At 38.1% G+C, this 22,786-nt stretch overlaps 1 protein-coding gene across 1 annotated transcript in view; it reads right to left on the bottom strand.

Annotated features, from left to right (window-relative positions):
* The window catches only part of LOC127648830 (TRAF2 and NCK-interacting protein kinase-like), a 156,332-nt gene that overhangs the window by 32,885 nt on the left and 100,661 nt on the right, over window positions 1-22,786 (bottom strand). Inside the window, 11 exon segments of the mRNA XM_052133604.1 lie at window positions 4-249; window positions 762-926; window positions 3,416-3,721; window positions 4,639-4,833; window positions 6,009-6,095; window positions 11,799-11,884; window positions 11,887-11,908; window positions 14,394-14,592; window positions 14,688-14,757; window positions 18,452-18,627; window positions 20,515-20,593. Coding sequence (XP_051989564.1) covers window positions 4-249; window positions 762-926; window positions 3,416-3,721; window positions 4,639-4,833; window positions 6,009-6,095; window positions 11,799-11,884; window positions 11,887-11,908; window positions 14,394-14,592; window positions 14,688-14,757; window positions 18,452-18,627; window positions 20,515-20,593 — 1,631 coding nt within the window.

The raw sequence follows: 22,786 nt of genomic DNA, 5'->3' as shown, positions 1-22,786 counted from the left end.
GACCTTGGGAGGAATGTCCTCTTCCCTCAGCCAGGGGGAACTGCGGTCAAATTTCTCCTCACGGCTGGGTGCGCGAGGGGTCGCAGGGGGCATCTCTGAAGTCGGGTCGGAGTTCTGGCGTGGCATCTCAGGCCGATGGGACACTAGGCTCTCCTGGAAGGCTGAAACGCCCTTGGCAGATTGGTCATGCAAAGACTGAGAGACTGACAGCGAGGAGCTGTGGGACCTCACAGGAACCAAATGAGCCATCTGAGAGGATGAAAAAGCAACCAATGATTAGATTGTAATAATATAGCGCTGTTCTAAAAACCTTGTGAACTGCCTTACTGCCTAGTGGCCTTCTAAGGGGCCATTCAGACTGAAAATAAAAAAGAAAGAAGCTAAACACATCACAACAACTAGAACAGAACACATGTCACAAGACATGTTTTTAAATCTTGAAATTCCTATAAACATGTCACAGCATATAAAAAGACTACATAACATGCTACACAACGTCTTGTCATTGATACACAATGTCTTGTCCAAGCTCTTATCATATTTAGACAGGACTACCGCAATGATCTTTTGGCAGGACTTCCTGCATGTACAGTCAAACCTCTGCAATTAATCCAAAACACAGCAGCATATTTGGTTTTCAACCATCCCAAGGGAGCTTATGTAACCTCTTTAATGACGTAAAGTCTAGCCTTGCCCACATTTACGACAATAAATAAAAAATGAGTGCTTGGACCAAACAGCTAAATGAACTTGTACAGTACCTGTGGCTCCACAGGACGGTGCATAGGAGGAGTCCGTGCTGGCTGCATACCACCACTGCTAAAGGATTCTGAACGTGGCGGAAGAGAAGGGTCAGAGATATGGTTGGCCACTTTATGCTGCAGGGCCGGAGAGCTTTGGCGGTTGAGTTTGGAGCGCTCCTCAACCTTCATGAATTATAAAATGACAGAAACATATCAGCAGATGCTACTTGTGAAGTTAATCATTAGAAACTATGACATCATCTGAAACAGAAAAACACTATTAGGTATACTACATTAGGCTGAATTAGCAGTTGCATGTTGATCAGGTCATTCATACAACGATCAGTTAGAGCGGACCAGCACCATCTAATAGCCCCTATAAGAACAGAGTTGACAAAGATTTATGACCTTTTAGGAAGTAAAAAAAGTTGGCTAAAATCCCAATTAAGTTCAGTGAATAAAGAATCTGCTTTGGCAATAGAAAAAGATGTGAGATGCTGCTTGGTAAATGTCTTTCAGCTTGATGAAACACGACATGAGTTCCGAACATCGAATTTCTAAGCAATCTGTGGTGCAATCAAGGTTATCACTATCTTTTGTATAAACTTGTATCTTTATTCATGAAATGTGGAATTTGTGACTGTCAGAATATCTAATATGTTAAGTACTGTTATCTTCTTTCAGTATCTCACAACCTGAGGGCTTTTTGTTGCACCAACAGATCCTTTCAGAAGAACAGAAGCTAAGGAGAGAAATTTGTTAACCATCCCAGAGTTTCAGAGATGCAGAATCCTACTGTAGACATTAAAGGGGAAGAAACTTGTCAAATTTGAACAGGAATCAGAGGTTAGTGTAGAGATGCTTGCTCAGAGGCATGATTCCACTATATCTACAATCAAAATGTAGGTTAATTTTTTTGCTTTTATTGTTAATATGTTTTACTTTTTTTGTTAGTCTAAGATAAATTTAGGAATTGATTCAGCTTTCCAGAAGTTGTTTCCAAGAAGTGCTTTCTTGCAATACAGAAAACTGAACACTTCCCAGTGTTATATGCAGGGTCCAAAATGAATGCTCACTAAGTGCAAAATGTGAGTAAAATTGGCTTAGGCAGGTAAATAAAATGAAGTTACTTGCTTCTAAAAAGAACTGAAACATAAATAGTTAGAATCAAACTGTAAGAATTGAAACAATGTAGATAATATACGTAAATAAGAAATAACAGCCAAGTATGCAGTATAAGGAAAAAACAGCTAAATAATCCCATTGTCATGAGCACAAAATATATATATTTTAAAAACTTCACAATACAGGTTCTTGGCCAGTAAGAATTATTTATGGCCAAAAAAATTCTCAATTCACTCGCCATTGGCAGGTGTGGCAAAACGTTTGGACCCTGATATTATGTTTGTCAGAGCTGATGCACTAAGGTTTTTTTTTAGACTATTGCACAAATGTTATACATTTTCCAAACACAGTCTCATTTATTTGTCTAATATTAATGGAGAACGTCACCACATGTCAAGTTGTGAGAGAGAAAAGAGCTCCATCACCAAAAGGCGATGCACCCAGAATTACCCAGCAATGGACTGGACTGAATCAATAGCTAAAGCTTACACAAACCCAGAAGGCATCCAGACAGTGTGGTGGGCCATCTGATGGGGCTGAGAATCAGGTCAGCACCAGACAAATGATAGAGGGGCCTGAATGATGTCACTGATGAGTAAGAGCCAATACGATGGGCATGGAAGGGGCTAAACAATCATGGAGGGTGTACAGCTGTTTGCTGTTAATTAATATATTTTCATGACAGTTCTGTGTTTACGTTTTATGGTTTGTTTTAGGGTATGGCTAAAAATGAAATTACTACATTTTAAGTTTTTAAAAATTTTTTTTATAATACATCCAATCTTTTTAAACACTTTATTCCACTCTGAAGCATTATATGTGGTACATACTGTCTGTAATAACACTGATCAGTGGCCAAACTAAACCAGCTCCACAGCAGTGAAATTATGCCATTATGTTATTTGAGAATAAAGAGAGCAAATTATTTTAAAAAGAATCGTGGCAGTATAAAACTATTTACATCTATTTACAATTATTGCAGACCACCTCATTTAACAAGGGACCTGATCGACCTGATCGTAGGGGGGAGATAATGGGGAGACTACAGGGGAGGTGGAGTTGCGGCGGCTACTGGGTGACTAATATCTAGAAGAGGAAGGGCTGCTTTTGGGTGACCTGCGAGGAGAAAGCCCAATCCAGTTCAATACAAAATGAAGCTGCTTTAGAGCAACGGTAAAGAAGCCCGCCTGCTCACAAGATTTGGAGCGTCAAATAGGCTGGTTAAAACTCTGCCTGAGAAGATCCGTCGGGGCAGATAAAGACAGATTGAGAGCAGAGGAGCTGTGACGCGCATAAATGGAATCTTCCGAATTAAGGGCCCACTGCCATTGTGGCACAGCCAGGAGTTGCTCTCTGGCCTTTCGTTCTCGGAGGGAGCTCTCTGGGGCTGACTTGGACAGCTCGCACTTGTCTATGATCAGGCACTCTTGGCTAACAGAAAATCTTGGGACCAGCTCCTCATCATAATTTACATCTGTCCTATGGCAAGGTGAGACTGAGGTGTTGCGGGGCTTCAACCTGGCACAGGCCAGGTTATCAAAACTAACCGCTTTAGTGATTGCAGGTTCGGGCTTGCGTCCGCGGGCCTCCTGCCCAGCCTTTTGGGAGGCCCTGAGCTGACGGACCTGCTGACTTATGTTCTCTCGACTGTCTTGCTGGCCTGAGATCTGGGTGGAGGACTGCGCGGACAGCCTCCGATGTTGTAAATGCTGTGTGACCTGTTCGCGAATTAGGGGAAGCTGGTTAACGGGGGCAGAGGGGGTCCGGCGAGGGGTGTTCGGCTGACTGGAGGGGGACGAGGAAGGCTTGTTGTTGATTGGTTGGTTGATCTGTTTCAGGGGCCGGCCTTGGACCTGAAACAGTGAGTCAAGAGGTTTTGGTCAACACACATAAGTTAGTCAGACAAGACAAAATGAAATCCTTAGGAAAGCAAAGGCAAAACCAGAGCAGCAAATGTAGATCAAAAGAAAGAGCTCCAGTTATTTAACAAACCCTATTTTACCAATATAAAAACTACAACTGTGTATAAACTGCACTGATAGATGCTGCATGTGATGGCCATTGGGACTGGGTAGCAGACGAATTTCTATTCCACCGCTCAGTATGCCTAGTCAATCACATCGGATCACGGTTTATTTGGGCTCCTTTTAACAGGGAGCATCAGCTTTAATTAATTGTGTGTAACAGTTTTCCATATTCTGTTTATGTTTAAAAAAGCGGCAAATAAGCCACATCCACTTATAACATGTAACCATTTACTCAAGCTGATATTGTTTTAAACTTATGACTTACTAAAACATAATGAGATGTTAGGCAGAATATTAGGGACTGACAGCCTTAGTCACCATTCGATTTCATTGCATCTATCTATACAATAATATCGAAAAATGACTCCGTAATTCACAGAAAAAATAAAAAAATGTTCAGCCATGGAAATCACAATTTTAAAAGGTTTTCTGTGGGATCCCTGTAATACTGTTTCCTTAAGACATATTGTGTTCTAATTTGACTGAAGTCTCTGGTGCCCATTTTGCTGATACACTAGGACAAAAATAAAGTGTTAATCTGTCCAAATTCATCTGGTTCAATCAGGATCCGCTGTGTTGGACTTTGAGTTCCCAGATCGACTCCAATGTGCCTATGACCCCTAAAAAGAGTGCTGGAATGCATAATATTACTGCAGCTTTAGGCAGCCCTGCAATGCTGAAATGAAGAACAAACAAATGCAACTGGAGAGAATCAATGAGTATTTTGGAATCAGCAGTGTTACCTCTTTGGCCCAGGCTGGTTTGTCGCTGGGGTTGACAGCATCTTTGTAATGGTAAAGTTGCTTCTTATCTGTAGGTCTTGAGTCTTGCTGTTGTTGTTGCTGTTGGAGAGAGACGAGGTATGCCCTCTCTTGCTGCAGCTGTCTTTGTAATCTCTCCGCCTGTCTCTGTTCCTCCAGCTGTTTACGTTTGTACTCCTGAAGACAAAGAGTGAAAAGAGTGCAGCTATTCTGAGACTCCATACAAGGGCCATGCAGTAATGGATTGAAATACAATCCCACAAAAGCACAATTACACTTGGCACATGCTTGGCAGTACACCGACACACACAATTACACATGCAAAACATACACATGCTGGATCGTTTTAAGGGTAGAAGCTTATAGCTCAAAACAAACAGGCAGAGAATAACATTCTGCTCCTGATCTACTCTAGAAGTCATAATTACAACACTACACACAGTCAGATGTGTGCCACCATCCAGTTCTAGGCATTTGCTCTGCCTGTGTGGCACAGCTCTGGGAGAGTGCTACTGTAGCTACAGATGAAAAAGAGGCAAGTACCACTTTCCTTTACATCTATGACATTCTCAGTTAAGTTTGTAGCTAAAGAACAAAGCTACCTAGAAAAAATGAAAAAAATGTCACTCCTTTATAACTCTCGCCATTCTCTGTTTCTCGCTCTCCCTAGTGGCTTCAATGAAAAGCACGTTTTATTGCTTCTTTCTGGCCTCTTCAGAACTGCAAAACACTCCATCTCAGGAAGGGAATTCCTGCTTCAGTGTGCTGCACCTATCATAGTTTCACTCAAAATGCATCAAAGCACTTTACAGGAACAAATAAAAAAACTATTGGACATATTTAGATGAATATGTTATTATTGAATATGGCAGTAGATTGCCACAACATAGTATAGGATTATATTTAAAACGGCATTCTATTCAGAGATGTGATGCAGAGGTTAGCGATTTTGTTTGAGATTTTGCGCTTGACACGTTGGTGCCATGGTGCTCAGATAGGCCTGCAACTTGACCCTATCCCATTCCTCCCCCCTACAATTTCCTGACATCACTCTGGTACCACATAAAATATCCACATTCATGTTCTTAAAATTGCATTGTGCAGGTAAAACATAGTCAAGGTATAAATACAAGCAAAAAAATGAATCAATGATTTAATCGTATCAAAACAGTAAACAGAATTGGAATCATGATGAATAACCACACAAACATCACACAACAGAATGATATGATATGGGTCACTGTAGCAGTGGGTCAGGCAGGGGTATATGTGTGGGAGGACAGGGGGGGATTCGGGAAAGGAAGAGGACAGGGTTCAGGGATGCAGCGGGGCAAGTCTCTTCTCTGTGTTACCAGTAGGAGAGCCTGCTCTTGCAATAGTTGCTGCTGCAGGATCTCAAGCTGCCTCTGTTCCTCCTCCAACTGACGACGGATATACTCCTATAGCCCAAAATCAACACCAGACAGAAAGCATTGCAGTTTATACAAGATTCAGAGTAAAAGTGTGATAGGAGGATGTTACAGAAGTCAAAAAGTTTGATAGATAAAAAAGAATGATAAAAATGTTACAATGACAGATTGACAGAATGACAGACAGACAGAACAACAGACAGACAGACAGAACGTCAGACAGACAGACAGTCAGCCAGAATGACAGATAGGGCTAAATGATTTGGACAAAAAAATGTAAAATTTGTACCCGTTTTAATCCACTTTGTGATAGAGTCCCAGCCCACTTTTCACCATTATTTTGGAAATATATTTTTGTATAATATTCTTATTCTTATTATTTAAAAAAAGTAGCATTTTTATTGACTAATTTCATGCACTAATTTACACTTGTATGTGGCAAAGCTATGATGTCCGGTTAAACCTATAAGCCTTTATTAAAGCAAAACTTTTTTTGGTTTTGATTTAATATAACACTGAAGACGTTTGTTTGTAGTTCAGTTGACAATGGCCCATTACTGCAGAGAAATGCTCTCATTCACTATTCTGTCCACAAAAACCTGGTGTAATGTTATGTGCTTTGAGTATGTGTAATCCACAACAGAGAGGTGTGCAGAGAGCAGCACATGCACACTATTTATTTAATTAAATCGCAGCTTATTCGCACAATGTCATACCGCAATTAATTGCTCAGCCCTAATGACAGATACATAAAACGAGGGACAGACAGACAGACAAATACTCATTACTCATTGTCTGTATTGATGCTTTGGCAATATTTTATGTAAACACAATCAGGCCAATGAAGTACTTTGAAATTAAAAATTGAGACAGAGCGATAGAGAAAATAGATAGAGCGCGCAAGTGAGCTGGGAGTTTTTCCCCAATCAGCGCACAAAAGAGTGAAGGTGGGAGTGAAAGCAGAGAGAATGAAGTATTACTGCTTGCACTCCAGAGCAAACCCATTAAACTGTGAGATGAAGATGATGGAAAAATCTTTTCAGCAGGAACGCTGTGTGAGTCTGGGTCAGAGCGGAGTGACCAGTGACTCAACAATCCCTTCAAACATCATGAGGGGGGGGAAACAGGGGGTTGGGGTTTTTGGCAGCACAGTTGAAGGTCATGTGGGCACACACACACACACACCCTTTGCAGTTAAGTATGTTAGATGATCAGTCAGCATGGAGCAGATAAAGATAAAGGCAGTTGTGATTTGCGCTCATTTCCTGTGTGACTCATCTGACTCAAGCATCTCTCACACACACACACACACACACACACACACATGTTGGTCTACCTATCATTATGAGGACTTTCCATAGACATAATGACTTTTATACTGTACAAACTATAGATTCTATCCTCTAAACCTAACACAACCCCTAAACCTAATCATCACAGAAAACTTTCTGCATTTTTAAATTTTCAATAAAACATTGTTTAGTATGATTTTTAAGCAATCTGAATTATGGGGACACTAGAAATGTCCTCATAAATCACATTTATAGCATAATACCCTTGTAATTACTAATTTGTAACTTACAAAATTGTCCTCGTAAATCACAAAAACACACACACACGCACACACGCACACACGCACACACACACACACACACACACACACACACACACACACACACACACACACACACACACACACACACACTTACTTGGGACATAGCCTTTTTATTAGGGCTGTAAATCAGTTAAAAATCGATAGTAAAAAACTAATTAATTGCAGTTTTTGTGATTAATCGTGATTAATCATGGTGCATTACAAACAAACATTAAAATATAATCAAATATATTTAATAATTTGTCTTGAACTTGAAAGAAATTTTTTCATAATTTACTATAATTACTAAATGGTAAAATATTCATTTTTGCAAATAGATTTAATTTGACACATTTTTAAAAAGGTATACAGTATATATATATATGTATATATAATATATATTTTTACAAGCCATAAAATATGTGGACATTGTAATGGTTGTAAAAGTTTCTGCCATTTTCCAATAGACATTTAATAATAAGATCAAATGGGCAGATTCAATTCATAACAAGCTTTATTGGCAAGGAACTTAAGAGTAAATAGTTAATGCATTTAAGACACTATACATACAGATATATGCTGAACTTTAATTTGCTTAAGTTTCAAATCTATTATTTTCTCTGGCTGCCATTAAGTCTCTATCACGCACGCGCTGGGTCTCTCATGCGTGGTTTAGCTTGACAATGACTGGTTCAGGTGACTGTGAGTATCTTGAGATATGGCACCTTGCTCGTATATTCTCCATACCTGGCTCAACACTTGCCGGTGAAGTCTCAGATCTTTGTACCGTTAATCCACTCTTGTCATGTGTAATGAATAAGCATGCACTGCTCCACACAATCAGATTTTGTGCTGGGATGTGCAGTTGAGCATGTCCCTCCTTGAAATTTATATATGGGAATTTTAGCTACATGAGTAAAAACATGAGTGAAGTTTAAAAAAAATGGATACTGCATTAATTACGTTTATATTTGAATGCGTTAAACAGTCTACTATTCTATTCAGTCTAACTATTAATCGCAGAAATGAATGCGTTACATTTTCCAGCACTAGTCTTTATATTAATCTAATTATAATGACTGCATTCTAACCCTAAAAATAATTTTGCACTATTAAAAAATATATAAAGTTTAATTTTCTTTTTAGTGCCAGATGGGCTGTTTTGAGTATTTCCATAAATGTTGATCTCCTGGAATTTTCCCGCACCACAGTCTCTAGAATTTACTTAGAATGGTGCAAAAAAACAAAAAACAGAGTGAGTGGCAGTTCTGTGGACGGAAATGCCTTGTTGATAACGAGAGAGGTCAACAGAGAATGGTCAGATGGGTTCGAACTAAAAAGGCTATGGTAACTACGATAACCGATCTCTAATTGAGGTGAGAAGAAAAGAATCTCAGAATGCTATTCTGAGACACGGGTTGGTGCTAATTTTGCAGAACGAGGGGAACCTACACAAAATTTGGCAGGTGGTTTTAATGTTGCGGCTGATCGGTGTGTGTGTGTGTGTGTGTGTGTGTGTGTGTGTGTGTATGTCGTTGTATGTATGTATATATATGCATTTATGCATGCATGTATGTATGTATGTACGCGTGCACACACACACACACACACTCACACTCAGTTGAAGTCAGAAGTTTTTATGCACATAGGTTGAAGTCATTAAAGCTCTTTTTTAAACCACTCCACAGATTTAATACTAGCAAACTATACTGTAGTTTTGGCAAGTCGTTTAGGACATCTACTTGACATTTAAGTAGATGTCTTTATTGACATTTAAGTACACTTGTTAGTTTCTAACAAGTGTTGTTTCACTTTTAATTGACGATAATCACAAATCCAGTGGGTCAGAAGTTTACTTATATAGTAAGTTAACGATGCCTTTTAGCAGCTTGGAAAATTCAAGAAAATTAATGCCAATTAGCTTCTGATAGGAAGTGTACTCAATTGCAGGTGTACCTGTGGATGTATTTTAAGGCCTACCTTCAAACTCAGTGCCTCTTTGCATGGGAAATCAAAAGAAATCAGTCAAGATCTCAGAAAAAAAATGTTTGACCTCCACAAGTCTGGTTCATACCTGAGAGCAATTTCCAAACAACTGAAGGTGCTATGTTCATCTGTACAAACAATAGTACGCAAGTATAGACACCATGGGATCACGCAGCCATCATATCGCTCAGGAAGGAGATGCATTCTATCTCCTCCGATTTGTGGGCAGAACTGAAAAAGCGTGTGCAAGCAAGGAGGCTTATAAACCTGACTCCGTTACTCCAGTTCTGTCTGGAGGAATGGGCCAAAATTCCAGCAACTTATTGTGAGAAGCTTGTGGAAGGCTACCCAAAATATCTGACCCAAGTTAACAATTTAAAGGCAATGCTACCAAATACTAACAATGGATGACGAGGCCTTCCGCATGGAGGACCGTCACGTGTGTTGTGTGTGTGTGTGTGTGTGTGTGTGTGTGTGTGTGTCCGTAACGTAGCAGAGAACAGAAGGGCTTCCTCTGAGACTACCAATGAGTCTCTAAGCCAATCAGAGGTGGCTTTTCAGAGTCATATGGTCAATTTGTCTGTCTATTCAAAGTTGACTTTCAATCCTTTGTGTAAAGGATTCTGAAAAATTCCTGCTCAAAATAGTATGTTTTAACCATACATTTTATATCTTGGATCCAACAGTTTCCAAATATTTCTGAAATGCAGAAAGAATCTCAATGTAAACATGAGGCGTTTTATCCTGAATAGTTACCATTCTTAGTAAAAATTACATTAACACAAGATTAAAGATTATAATCATCAATTTGTCAGTTATTAGTAATTACAAATCATTACACATACTTTTAAAAAGTATAATATCAGGCTATAATCATTAATTTGTCAGTTATATAAGTGATCACTGGTCATAACGTCATTTTCAGAATTATCTAGACAGGCTAGACATTGTGTACATTTTGGTTCAACTGCATTGTGCATTTTATAGGTTTAACGCAGCAAAGTACTGTGACTTTGTGTGAAATGTTCCTATATTAACTTGAGATGTCTTAATATTACAATCTTGCGAACATGAGGGTCTTTAGCTCTGTGTCTTTAATTGCCCATAACCTCTGCCCTTAGTCTCTTGGGAGAGGTGGTTAGCTGGCCATGTCATGGGGGTATTCCCTGATATATAACATGGAAGAGAAGAGGTCTTTGTGTTCTACATATCTCTTTTATTCATTTTATTGTCCAGATGTGGTTCATGTCATTTAGCTGGGCCATGCCAGACTTTAGAGAGCCATTTTGTCAGCTCTTAGTTTTATGGCTTTGAGGAATTTTCGGTGCTCTAGGCCATTTTGGTGAAATTCTGTTTTAATTCTTCTTAATTTCCTTATGCCAGACTACTCCGATCCTACAAAAGTATATGTAATCTTCTGACCCACTGGGAATGTGATGAAAGAAATAAGAGCTGAAATAAATAAATATCTATATTATTATTCTGACATTTTGCATTAAAATAGTGATCCTAACTGACAGGACGAGGAACATTTTCTACGATTAAATGTCAGGAATTGTAAAAAAAAAAAAAAAAAACTGACTTTAAATGTATTTGGCTAAGTTGTAGGTAAACTTCTTACTTCAACTGTATATATAAACTGATTTAATTATGAATAGTTTTTCCAAATGAGGGCGTCCCCAAATGAAGGGTTTGTCAGGTTTATCTTTAACTTAAAGTTGCAAATTTGTCCCCAAACTATAGATACTTATAAATAAGTACTTCCACATCACACACACACACACACACACACACACACACACACACACACACACACACACACACACACACACACACACACACACGGCTATATAAATGAGGACATATATATACACACTTATATTGTTTTTATATGAGAACAATTAGAAATACTACAGACTAACCCAAACCCTAACTTTAATAAAAACATTTTGCACATATTTACCTAATTTATTATAATTTTTTTCCAAAGAGGACATCCCAAGAGACACAACAGGGGATTTCTCAGATTGAGTACACCCCCCACACCTAATTTCCCAACAATTACCTTTCTTTTAATTGAGTGTGTAATTGGTTTCCAGCTGTGTCAGTGGAGCAGGGCTGTGAAAAACACTGTGTGCATTTACTCTATATACCTGCTCCCTCTCGGCCTGTCTCCTCTCCTCCTCTCGACGGAGTTGCTCCTCATAGCGATGTCTCTGCTCCCTCTCCTGCTGCTTCGGAGCTCACGCTCATGCCGCTGTTGCTGTGAGACAAAAGAGCCAAACACACCATCATACAGCTGAATCACCAGTTGAATCTTCACATCCAGTAGCAACAGTGTAGTAGCCAAAAAATATTTTCTGTTCCATGTCCTCCGGTTTCTTGCTGTAATGTAATGGGGCTCTCATGAAGCTTCACTGGAGTGTGTTATTTGCTAATGTGTGCTGCTTTTCAGATATAAAGTGCCAGTTTCAGCCAGACCAGCTACTGTCCTCAATTATACAAACCAGTAGGTGTTAAGCCTGGGTGATATAGCAAAAACAAAAATCTCATATATATATTTAAAATATAGCTTGATATTTCATACATTTGCTCTGCAGTTAATTAAAAGGCCAATTTTTTTCAATCAAAGCAGCCTTAACCTAACATCCATTGTGGCCAAGAATATTCAACATGTTTTATGAAAGTAAAACACAGTAAAAATAGAAGTTAAAAATAAATCATTTTATTTAATAAGCTGACAATGCGTAAGTTCATGTAAATGCCTAAAATCAAATGGTACATATTTGCCCATTAACCCAAATTTTCTTTGCACTTTGCCTTTGCTTTCTTACCGGTTTATGGGATGTGTGCAAGTGTTGTGTGCTTGCCTATTTGTCTCAAAACAGACAATAATCATTTTAAAATCAATAATAATTTTAAGTCTCATTTAAAGGGGTTATGAAATGGAGAATAAAATGTTCCTTGATATTTAGACATAAGAGGTAACTGTACTATAAAAACATACTGTAAATTTTAGAACTCAAAACTTCCTCCCCATTCTAAAAAGAGTATTTATAGTTGCCACCCTCATAAATGCCTGAAATGTCTCATTTTGAAATCTGTTGCTCACTTTGCTCATTTGTATTTACACTTCTACAACATGTGTCATCGAACCCTTGCACTGGTGCACAATTCAAGTCAAAAGAGCAGGCCTTCTGTGGTTAACTATTCCTAACATAACACCAAAGTTGACCCATCTGGACAATTTTGTATTATTTTTTAATTAGCCATGCACTAGACAGACATCTTTGACCACACGATACATATCTTGTGCCAATTTTAAAAGAAATTGTGTCAAGTAACAACTCTAAAAGAGAGAAGCAATTCTCTCACTCAGCTGCTGCCTGTGTTGCTTTGAGCACAAACACGTCATGGACACATTCTTTTGCCCATCTGCACTATTTTGAATTGTTGGTGCATGTAAACATAGGACGTCTTTGATGATGAACGTCTTTGACGATGCAAGTCTTAGACCATTTCGGTGTCATGTATGTATGTGCAGAATTTCACCGTTATTTGGACTATGTATGTGCAATTTCTTCGGCTCATGTCAGGCATGGATTGCATGTGGACAGACAAAATACGATTCAAGCTTTGCAAAGGAACTGTTATTGAAGGAGGGGGCAGTTAAAAACACTTAAAAAATTTAAGTAAACCGTTTCAATCATGAATACTTCATGTCATGACTGTTTGATAGTTTATGGTGTCGTGTGTTAACAGCTGTGCTTGAGGTGAAGTTAAATATATTCAGATGCAATTTGTTGGATATCCGTTAAGTGTAAACCCTGCAATTATGTTTTATAATGCTCTTCCGATTAAGTTTGCTGAATTTGAGGGACTGCATGATGTTAGCCAAACAGAACAGTGGGCATTTACTTTTAAGTTTTAAGGAGGTGCTTAGGCCAAAAAAAAAAAAAAAGAGTAGTTCAGACACAGGGCCAAAAACAGAGTGGAAAATGATCATATATTAGTAAATTGTAAATGTTTTGGTGCAAAAAACTTTCATAACATTATCAGTGGACCTCAGGGAAGATCAAATTATAAAAAAATAGCACTTCATGACCCCTTTAAACAGTTTTCTTACGTTGTTGGATTTTTGCTACTCAAGTTTAAATCAGAGACACTATTAAAACATCCGTCTTAACACTCACACTAGCAAGTCACAAGACAATCTGTAGGAAATTAATGGGGAAATAAAAATATTTTAAAATCATAGTGATATTTACAAATTTGCTTAATTCAATAGTATTCAACTGCCTTTGTAGTTGCATTCCAAAACCTGACATAAAAAACTATCACATCACTAGTACACAGTGTCTCTGCTTCCCAAAATCAGTGCCTAAACAGGACCATTGGCCTCATGGTATGCCAAGTCTTTTTTTAAAAACACTCATTCTGAAAGCCCAATCCCTGTGGGAGAGGAATGCTGGTGTTTATGAGTGTGTGACTATGCCCTAAACTGGAAATGTCTCAATGTAAATGGCACAATCTCTTTACATCACAGGGCAGGTCTAAGTGGATGAAAGCAGCAAGACTCCAGAGATTTACATTAAGAAAGGTGCTATTCATATCAGCTCAGTGCAGCTCATGTTATCTAAGCTAAAATTAATCCTGTGCCATGAGACTACAGCTGGTATAAATCCAGCCTGTTCAGCTAAGTTTGACATTACTCAACAGTCTAACGCAACATGCACGCTATGGTATACCTCTTCTAATCGGCGCCTCTGCTCTTTCTGTTCCTCAATGCGTTTTTGTCTCTCCGCTAGTAGTTGATGCTTGTGTCCCTCATTCTGCTGTTGTTCCAGATGCTGTCTGCGCAGGGCCTCCGATCGCTCCTTATTGGCCACCTGCAGGCGCAGGAAATCCCGCCTCAGAGTGGACTCACCGGGTATGTTGATGATGGAGCTGTAGGGGGACAGATCAGTGGACGTTTTAATCAGTTCTGTCTCATATACACACATCCAGATCTCTCAACCCCATACGCCTCATGATGGCTGTACCTGGGTTCTCCCATATCGCGTTCCTCCTCCTCCTCCTCTTCACTCCCACTGTATTCGTACTCTGTCTCATCTGCAGGAGAACAAATGTCCAAAAGGTCACATTCAAATATGTAAAACTCTCCCTGATGGGGTCTCTGTCAGCTAACTCTACATTCAGTACCCTTAGGTTTCTAGCACCAAAATCACTTGTAATTTAAATAAACCATTTCAACCCTCTTTCTGACCCATAGAATTAAGCAGACTGTTTTTGCTTCCGCACCTTTAAGACTTGCTTTTGCTACTTTACCTTTAAGACTTCTATAAGCAAATGAACTGTGTTATGATTGGCTAACCTTCCAGTACCAGTGTTGTGTAAGCGCCCATTTCCCAGGGGGAGCCAAATAAAGCATAACGTCAGTGTACCACCACACTGACAAGGAGACTAGAGGCTGTTCTTTATGAATAGATGTCAGTGGAGGAGATGCTTCAGTATGCGGAATAAACTGATTTTATGAGTATACAGCTCATCACTTAATTAACTGATTGCCTGTCCACTAACCTTCAATGCGTTTTACACTAAACAGTCCTTTTGCGTGCCGTTCACTACAATAATATTGGTGTTTTATAAGAGACCGGACAATTTTGCGAAAGGTGTCAGTTTATGGCTCTCCCCAATCATTTGTATGGTATCAGCAAACAGTGATTCATCGTTGAAAGACTCTGAACGCGTTTCATTGACATCAGGGCCATTATATGATTGGCTTAGAAGACTCACGTGATCCAGGTTGACCGAATAAGCTCTCTCCTATGGTAGAGCCGCAGAGGTTGGTATCTCAGTATATAAAAGAATCTCTGGTTGTGCAATATCCTGTTCCCCTAGGCCCCTGAAGAGATTTCACTGGCTGAAAGCAGATGTTTTGGGTATTGAATTCTGTGCCTGAAATTTTACATATCGTTTAAGATTTTTTTTAAGTCTTAATCAAGAAAATGTATCGATTAATGTTGTGTAAGCTATATGCGACATCTCACATAATATAACCATAGCAACAAATGGTCAAATTAAACATTTCTCTTTGTATTTTCAGTTAACATTAAGGCTGGATATTGATACAGATTTCTCGATTAGATTCCGATTCGCAAGCTCTCGATTTGATTCCGATTCAATATCGTTTCATATGGGTATTTTTTTGTTATAATGTCCCTTTTATCTTACATGTGAAAGAAATTATCTCCCAATTAATGCTGTTAATTATACAGAGGACCTTCTAACTAGGTACATTCCGAAAATATTGATTTTACTTATTATATTTTATTACCTTTTCATAATGTGTCACATTTTGGCTTTTTAAAACACAAAACTAATACATGTATTCAATCAATAAATATTATATTTCATACGTTAATTGTTTAATTGCACTATTGCCATTAATGTACTATTTACAGGTATTTCAAGGGATTTGTTGAACACATACTAAAACCAGTACCGCCTCTTTTACAAAACCGGCATTTCTGTAAAGAGCGTCTGTAAAAGAGTACATGTTAAAGAGTGAGGACTTCAAAGGCTCTCTCTCTTCTGTGCCATGCATGATTATAATGAAATAGAAATTATAAGAGAAATTATTCAATGACAAATGGATTGCGTTGATCTCGTTTTTGGACATTCATTTCACAGAACAAATTTTGCTCTCAACAAGCAGTGCAAGGATCTAGCTGTTGAATACTCCACCACTATATTACACAATAACTGGTGAGTGAAATCTAAACAATTACATGCTAGTTGTTAAATATATGCATTTTATTCGCATAGCGTGAGTGTTGCTGATGCAAGAGTTTTCCTCTGATTATAGTGGAGGGTTGTGCATAGAGTAAAACATTGATCTTGGGATTTAAGAATCGATATTGAGATCGTTCTAATGAAGATCGCGATGCATCGGGAAATCTATACTTTTACCCACCCCAAGTTAACATGCTAACCGATAAGCCTGATAAGCTAACAATCCATCATGCATTCCCCAAGCTAACAATTTATCCTACTAAGCCAACATATTCAGTGCAAATGCTTCATTATATCAAAACATTTAATTTATTGTTATATGGTAATTATTTGTTAACTGACTATACATGATCAGCTGCAACAGGAATAAGTCACAGACACTTCTGATCAACTACACAAGTGGGAAAGTATTTTATGGGGCGACTGAATATTGCATGACTCCAGCATAGTTCACACTGTCGTTCATTGAAGCAGGCCAAGTTGCTGAATTCTGAGTAGCTGTTGACATGTAAAAGATGGTGGTCCTCATAGTTGTGATTTCATAAACAAGAACATTTCTGAATGACATTTTTAGCAGCTTAGTTTTGATAAATGGTCTGGGTGGATTTGAAAGGGAGTCATTATGAGTTTCAAAAGGGAGTTTTGATTTTAAACAGAGTCTACATACATCTATGTCTACATTTGAACATTTTGATGTACAAAAGACCAAAAAAATAAACAAAACAAAAAATCCATGTTATGTCCCCATATTAACAGCACTTTAAACTGTAGTCATGCAGTGCAAAGCTTGATATAATTTTAAACAAACAGTCAAACAGCATTTAGCGAAAAATATGACTTTTGAGAAAAGAAAAAAAAACATGGCTGTACACTCTGAGGGGACATACTGAGATGTGGGAGTGGGACTAATAGGAAAATGTCTACTCTTGTTATCTTTAACGACAAAACAGAGTGAAGCCTGGCTGAAATACAGAGGAAGAGCACCTTTATCTGCTCTGAACACAGCACAGCCTGTCAGACAAACTGTGAGACATGTGAGAAAGGCTTGAGCCGCAAAGACACTTATTTACACTTGTTCTAGTTAAGCAGACGCTTTTATCCAATGTGATTAAAACATGCAGAAGCAGTTAATCCAAAGGAGGAAACAATAATGTTACTATACTAAATTAACCTTACTTCATATAAACAACCCTGTTTGTGTCTTTAAATAAACTACCGATTAAAAAAAAAGTTCACCAAAAAATACACATTTTTCAGTTGACATGTTGACACTGCCCTTTTCAATACAATGAAACTTAATGTTTTGGGCTGTCAAGCTCCAAAAAAACACCAGAAAAGTAGTTCATATAACTCATGTGCTATATTCCACATCTTTTTATGCCATATGATAGCTTTGTTTGAGGAACAGACCAAAATTAAGTTATTAACAGCTAATTATCTCTACTGGCATAAATCATGACAGAACTTACATTTTTTGGGTGAAATATTTCTTTAAATGTAAAAATACACAGACATTCACTCTGAACTATAAGTGTGCAAAGCTTTAGGCCTACATCTGCTCAAACTGCTCTCTTCTCAATAACATCATTAATAACAGCACAGCAACATCCGGAATGGAGACTGTCAAAACAGCCATTTGGAGAAGGGTAAGCAATAACCATTATCGCTAAACTCTCACGTGATACAACTTCAAGCAACATTTAAAGGGGCTATTTGGGGGGAAAAGCAAGCCAAATGGAAAATGGGAAATAATGGAGGTCATGCGTTATGTTATAAATGCTAAATGTCAGCAGAGATGGAGTATTATGTGGGGTACTTTTTCAGCCACATGGTTTACATGCCTGATCTCTCCTCATGGTACTTTGAAGTAATTTGTTATTGTGCACTTAATGTAAAGCATGTACAGAAAACACGAGTAGCACACAGAACAGGGCATATCTGATTTGACATGCTTATAGATAGCTGATAAGGTCACAGTGTGTCTGTATGCCGTAAAAGCCAGAACGCTCACCTCTCTCGCCTCTCTTCTTCTTGGTGCGGTCGATATGGTCTTTAAGCTGAATGCGGATCTGCCTCTCATTGGTCATGTCTCTGATGTAGGGATGTTTGATGAGCTGCTCTGTGCTGGGCCTCTGGTTGTGGTTCTTCACCAGACAGCTCTCAATGAATGACTGGAACTTCTTAGACCTGCAGATAAGGGCATGTGGGGCAAGATGTGTCAATCCGTACCTTTATATTTGCAGTAATTATCAAGCTACAGTGGGCTTCTACATAGTCAAACTATAGTCTTCATCTGTCGGTTCAAGTATAAATGGCACAAAGCTTAATACAAACATTTTAACCAGGGACTGAAAACGTTCCAAGGAATGAAAACAAAAACCTTATTTTAATTTTTTTTGCAGAACATAACTGAAAACAGGAACAAACTCTCTTTCAATTGTTCCAGAGTGAAAACGTTTTTTCTAAATATTGATAAATGGTTAAGTTTGTTCAAATATTTTTTTATGGATAAATATTGAGGTAAAAAGTAAATTTCTCAGCTGTTTCCAAGTCTTATTTGAATTATTATTAGATATGATGAATTAATACAGATTTGATGCTGCCAGGTTCTGACCGAGAAGATCTGTAATTAAAACAAGTAAAATAAATGATTTTATAATTATTAAATAATTACTACACGTTTAAAATAAAATTATTCATCCCACATAAAATGACGTTTAGTCCAAATGTCCAAGGATTTTGGCTATATGTTGATTTTAGATGGCCAGATGTATTTTTGAAATATTTTTGGGGATATATTTAAAATTAAGCATACATTTATTGATTTTTTTTATTTTTTTTTTATAGAAAAGGCTTATACTTTGCTTGTTATGATTTATTTGCTGATGATTGCCCCACAAGAGAGAAAAAAAAATAAAAACTTCATTGCTTTTGGTTGAGGCAAATATCGTATTTTGAGCGTGTTTTTCTAGACCAGGCCCTTTTTTTTCTTGAGAGATCTGGTAACACTGCAACTAGTACATAACCCACCTTTAGCAAAGATTACTGTCACTTTTAAAAAAAATGCTGTTAAGTGTGCTTTAAATTTGTTCCAACAAGTTACCAATAGGAAAGGAGGCAACAGAACACTGGAACCGGAATGAGAAAATGATGTTTTCGCTCAGAACAAACCAAAATGAAAAACATTTGTTTTTAGTTCCCGACTTGAAAGAGGGATGTCAGCTGAGGAAATGTTAAATACAAACCTTGGTCCTTAGGAACATGCGCACAATGGCGATTTGTGGTCTGATTAACGTGTGCAGATGACGGACAAAGAAGAGCGACAGTCAAATTATCTAGTTCAGTCCGACTGAAATCTAGCATTTATAGTGCATGTAAACATACTGAGAGGGCAAACACTGTGTCGCCATCTTGAATAACCCCATTAAATAATTAAAATGTTGTCTTATAATCATTTTACTTTTTATGCGACCATTTAAAGGCCATCTATATGCTAGTGTACTGCTAAAGTTGACCAAATAAAAAAAAAATCATCTTTTTTTGTAAAAAGTGGCACAGCTTACCCCACTCTCCTTAATATGAGAAAGAGCTTGAGGGGAACACTGGAGGAAACCAGACCCTGTAGAACAACTGCTGATGGCTTATCTTCTGTGCTTATTTTTGATTATTTAGTTACTTGATAACTTTTAGATGCATACCTCATGTATTTGATGTTTTGTTTTGCCAACCATCTTGCAAGATTAACGCTGTGTTCAGGCAGTTCAGGTTACTTTGTTTACAATTCAAGAATATTAAGAAATAATGAAATATCAGTCACTGTTAAACAAAACCCATTATGTCTAACGTGACAAGCAACGTTACTCAAGGCATTCGATTTTGAAGGGCAGACATAACACATGAAGATCACAAATGACAGATGAAGTGAACAGTGAAGTGTAAGTAAAGTATTGAGGACCTTTTGATTAATAGTAGATTGGACAGTGCATTTGTGAGATCTTGTTTGGTCTCAGCGAGGCTCTGAAGGTGGTGGGGGGGAGGGGGAGTGGTCCTCTGTAAACAAAGAGAGGCACTCACCACTTCTTGGACTTGAGCCTGGGAGCTGGGTTTCTAGGGATGAGGAACAAGGCTCTCATCGGGTGCATGTCACACAGAGCTGTAAGGAAAAACAGGAGTATATTAACACTTGCTGTCCAAGACTGTCCAGTACAACTCAGACCAAAATGTTGATATAGATGGACAAATATTCAAGGGAGTAGATAAGTAGAATACATTTCTACATAATGTAAACACTGCTAGTGCTTTCAAGACATGGTCTAGTGAGAAAGGACTTTTACCATTTACTACACTCAAAATGTAATGTATTCCAAATATGCAGAAAAGGCTGGCAACCTAGAAAAACATTTTAAATAAACTAAGGCTACATTCACCCAGCAATTAAATGTGGCCAAAATGTATCCCCTCAAATTTGATCCAGGAATGTTTTCGAATGACAGTATAAATAGCAAAAATTACATTTACAGGAATACCATTTCATATTTGGAAATAAATTGGATAAATATCAGATTTTTTGCAATGTAACTTCAGTGTGAACAGTCAAATCAGAATTTATGATTCTAACTTTTATCATAATTGTATGTCAATTAGAACTGTATAGATAATTTATTAATTGCACAATATTATTACACAGAAAGGTGCTAAATATATTTGTTTATTATATATATATATATTGAATAATATTAGGTTTTAAATGTTATGGTGCTTTGAAAAGTGAAAATAGAAGTTAAAATCTTAAAGCCAATGCATACAGTATATTTTAAGTCTAGCCAAAAGCACAAGCATGTTAGTAACTAGTTCTTTACACCAAGTGTACTCCTGAAATGAGGTTGAAAAATGGGTCTGTTTCCCATATACACTCACTGAGAACTTTTTTAGGAACACCTGTACATCTACTTATTCATGTGACTCAGCGAGCAGAATAGCAGCGTCGAACAAGTTGAATCTTGAGGCTTATGGGCAATTTTAGTAGAACCATAGTGCTCCTAATAAAGTGCTCTATGAGTGCATGATATATTACATTTTAAATAAAAGCGCTCATGAAAAATATAAAACACATACATTTGAACAAACTTGTGAAATCCGACACCTAGTTGAGAAAATATGAGGCAAATATCAACTCTGGAATAGGGTTGAGTGCCTTGAATAGATGCAGGTGCCAAATAGCAGAGTACATGTGCAGGTGTCAATACGTTTTAAGCAGAGTAGGCACAGTCTGAGGGTACAGTGTCTTTCAGCCTGACTGCAGGGTTGGCAAGCTCAATCCATAATAGAGGACGTCAAGCTTAGTGTTTGACCAGAAATGTCACTTTTGGCCATGGAGATGATGCTACATACCAAGGCCAATATGCGCCAGTGCCAATAAAAATACACTTGCATGGCCATGCACAAACACATAGTCATCAAGTTGCAGTCAGTATTAACAAGGGTTAGTGATTTCTTAAGAGAGGCAGATTTTGTCCTCAAGTGCACTGCCCTGCAGCACTCTGTCCACTGTCAAAGCAATGCCGCCCTGCCAGGGCACCTTCCTACAGGATAATTCCCCTCTCCATCTAGGACAAAATTATGACAGTCTGCCTGCCCTCTTGTCTGTCCATCACTACTTAGCCATCTGTGAGACAGTCCTCCACTGAGAGCAGCTCACACTGACCAGCGCAGATAGATTGACGTCCAGTCTGATTTTTATACTAGATGCAATGAAGAGTTCGGTGAGATTCACATGTCTTAGTCCAGGGTTTCCCAAGTGGGGGTTCATGAGAAAACTCCAGGGGGTTTGTTGAATTTCCGCCATTTACCAAATTTTTTAAAACTGATGGTAAGAAAATGCCACTTTTTAATGCAAAAGTAAATTACGCGCTACGTTCCATACGAAGTTATAATGCAAAATAATTACTTTTATTATCAGCAGCTTAATCATGTTTTAAAAGTAGCATTGGAGTCATTAACCTAACATTGTTTTCCCTGTAGTCCTGACAAACAATAGATGATGGCTGTAGCCCCTTGGTCTGTACGCTGGTTCAGTTCCCTGCCGGACCGACAGGTTGACGGAGGCTTCCAAGTCATTAAGGAGGCCGGCCACTATTTCCTTGCACAGTTGCCAAAACTTAAAATATAATGTATAATTCCCTAAAATATAAATAAAATATTTCATTTCCTAAAAATACATTTCTAGAAGTGTGACGTGTCCCCACTCACCAGATTATAAAGGTTGCTACAGCCCTGGCTTTGTTACTTCTATGAAAAGTCATTTTAAATGATTGAAAATGTTAATACTGGCTATATCAAGATACCA

Source organism: Xyrauchen texanus, chromosome 9 (genome assembly GCF_025860055.1).
Source record: "Xyrauchen texanus isolate HMW12.3.18 chromosome 9, RBS_HiC_50CHRs, whole genome shotgun sequence".
Lineage (NCBI taxonomy): Eukaryota > Metazoa > Chordata > Actinopteri > Cypriniformes > Catostomidae > Xyrauchen > Xyrauchen texanus.
This window is presented reverse-complemented; position numbering and strand designations above follow the sequence as displayed.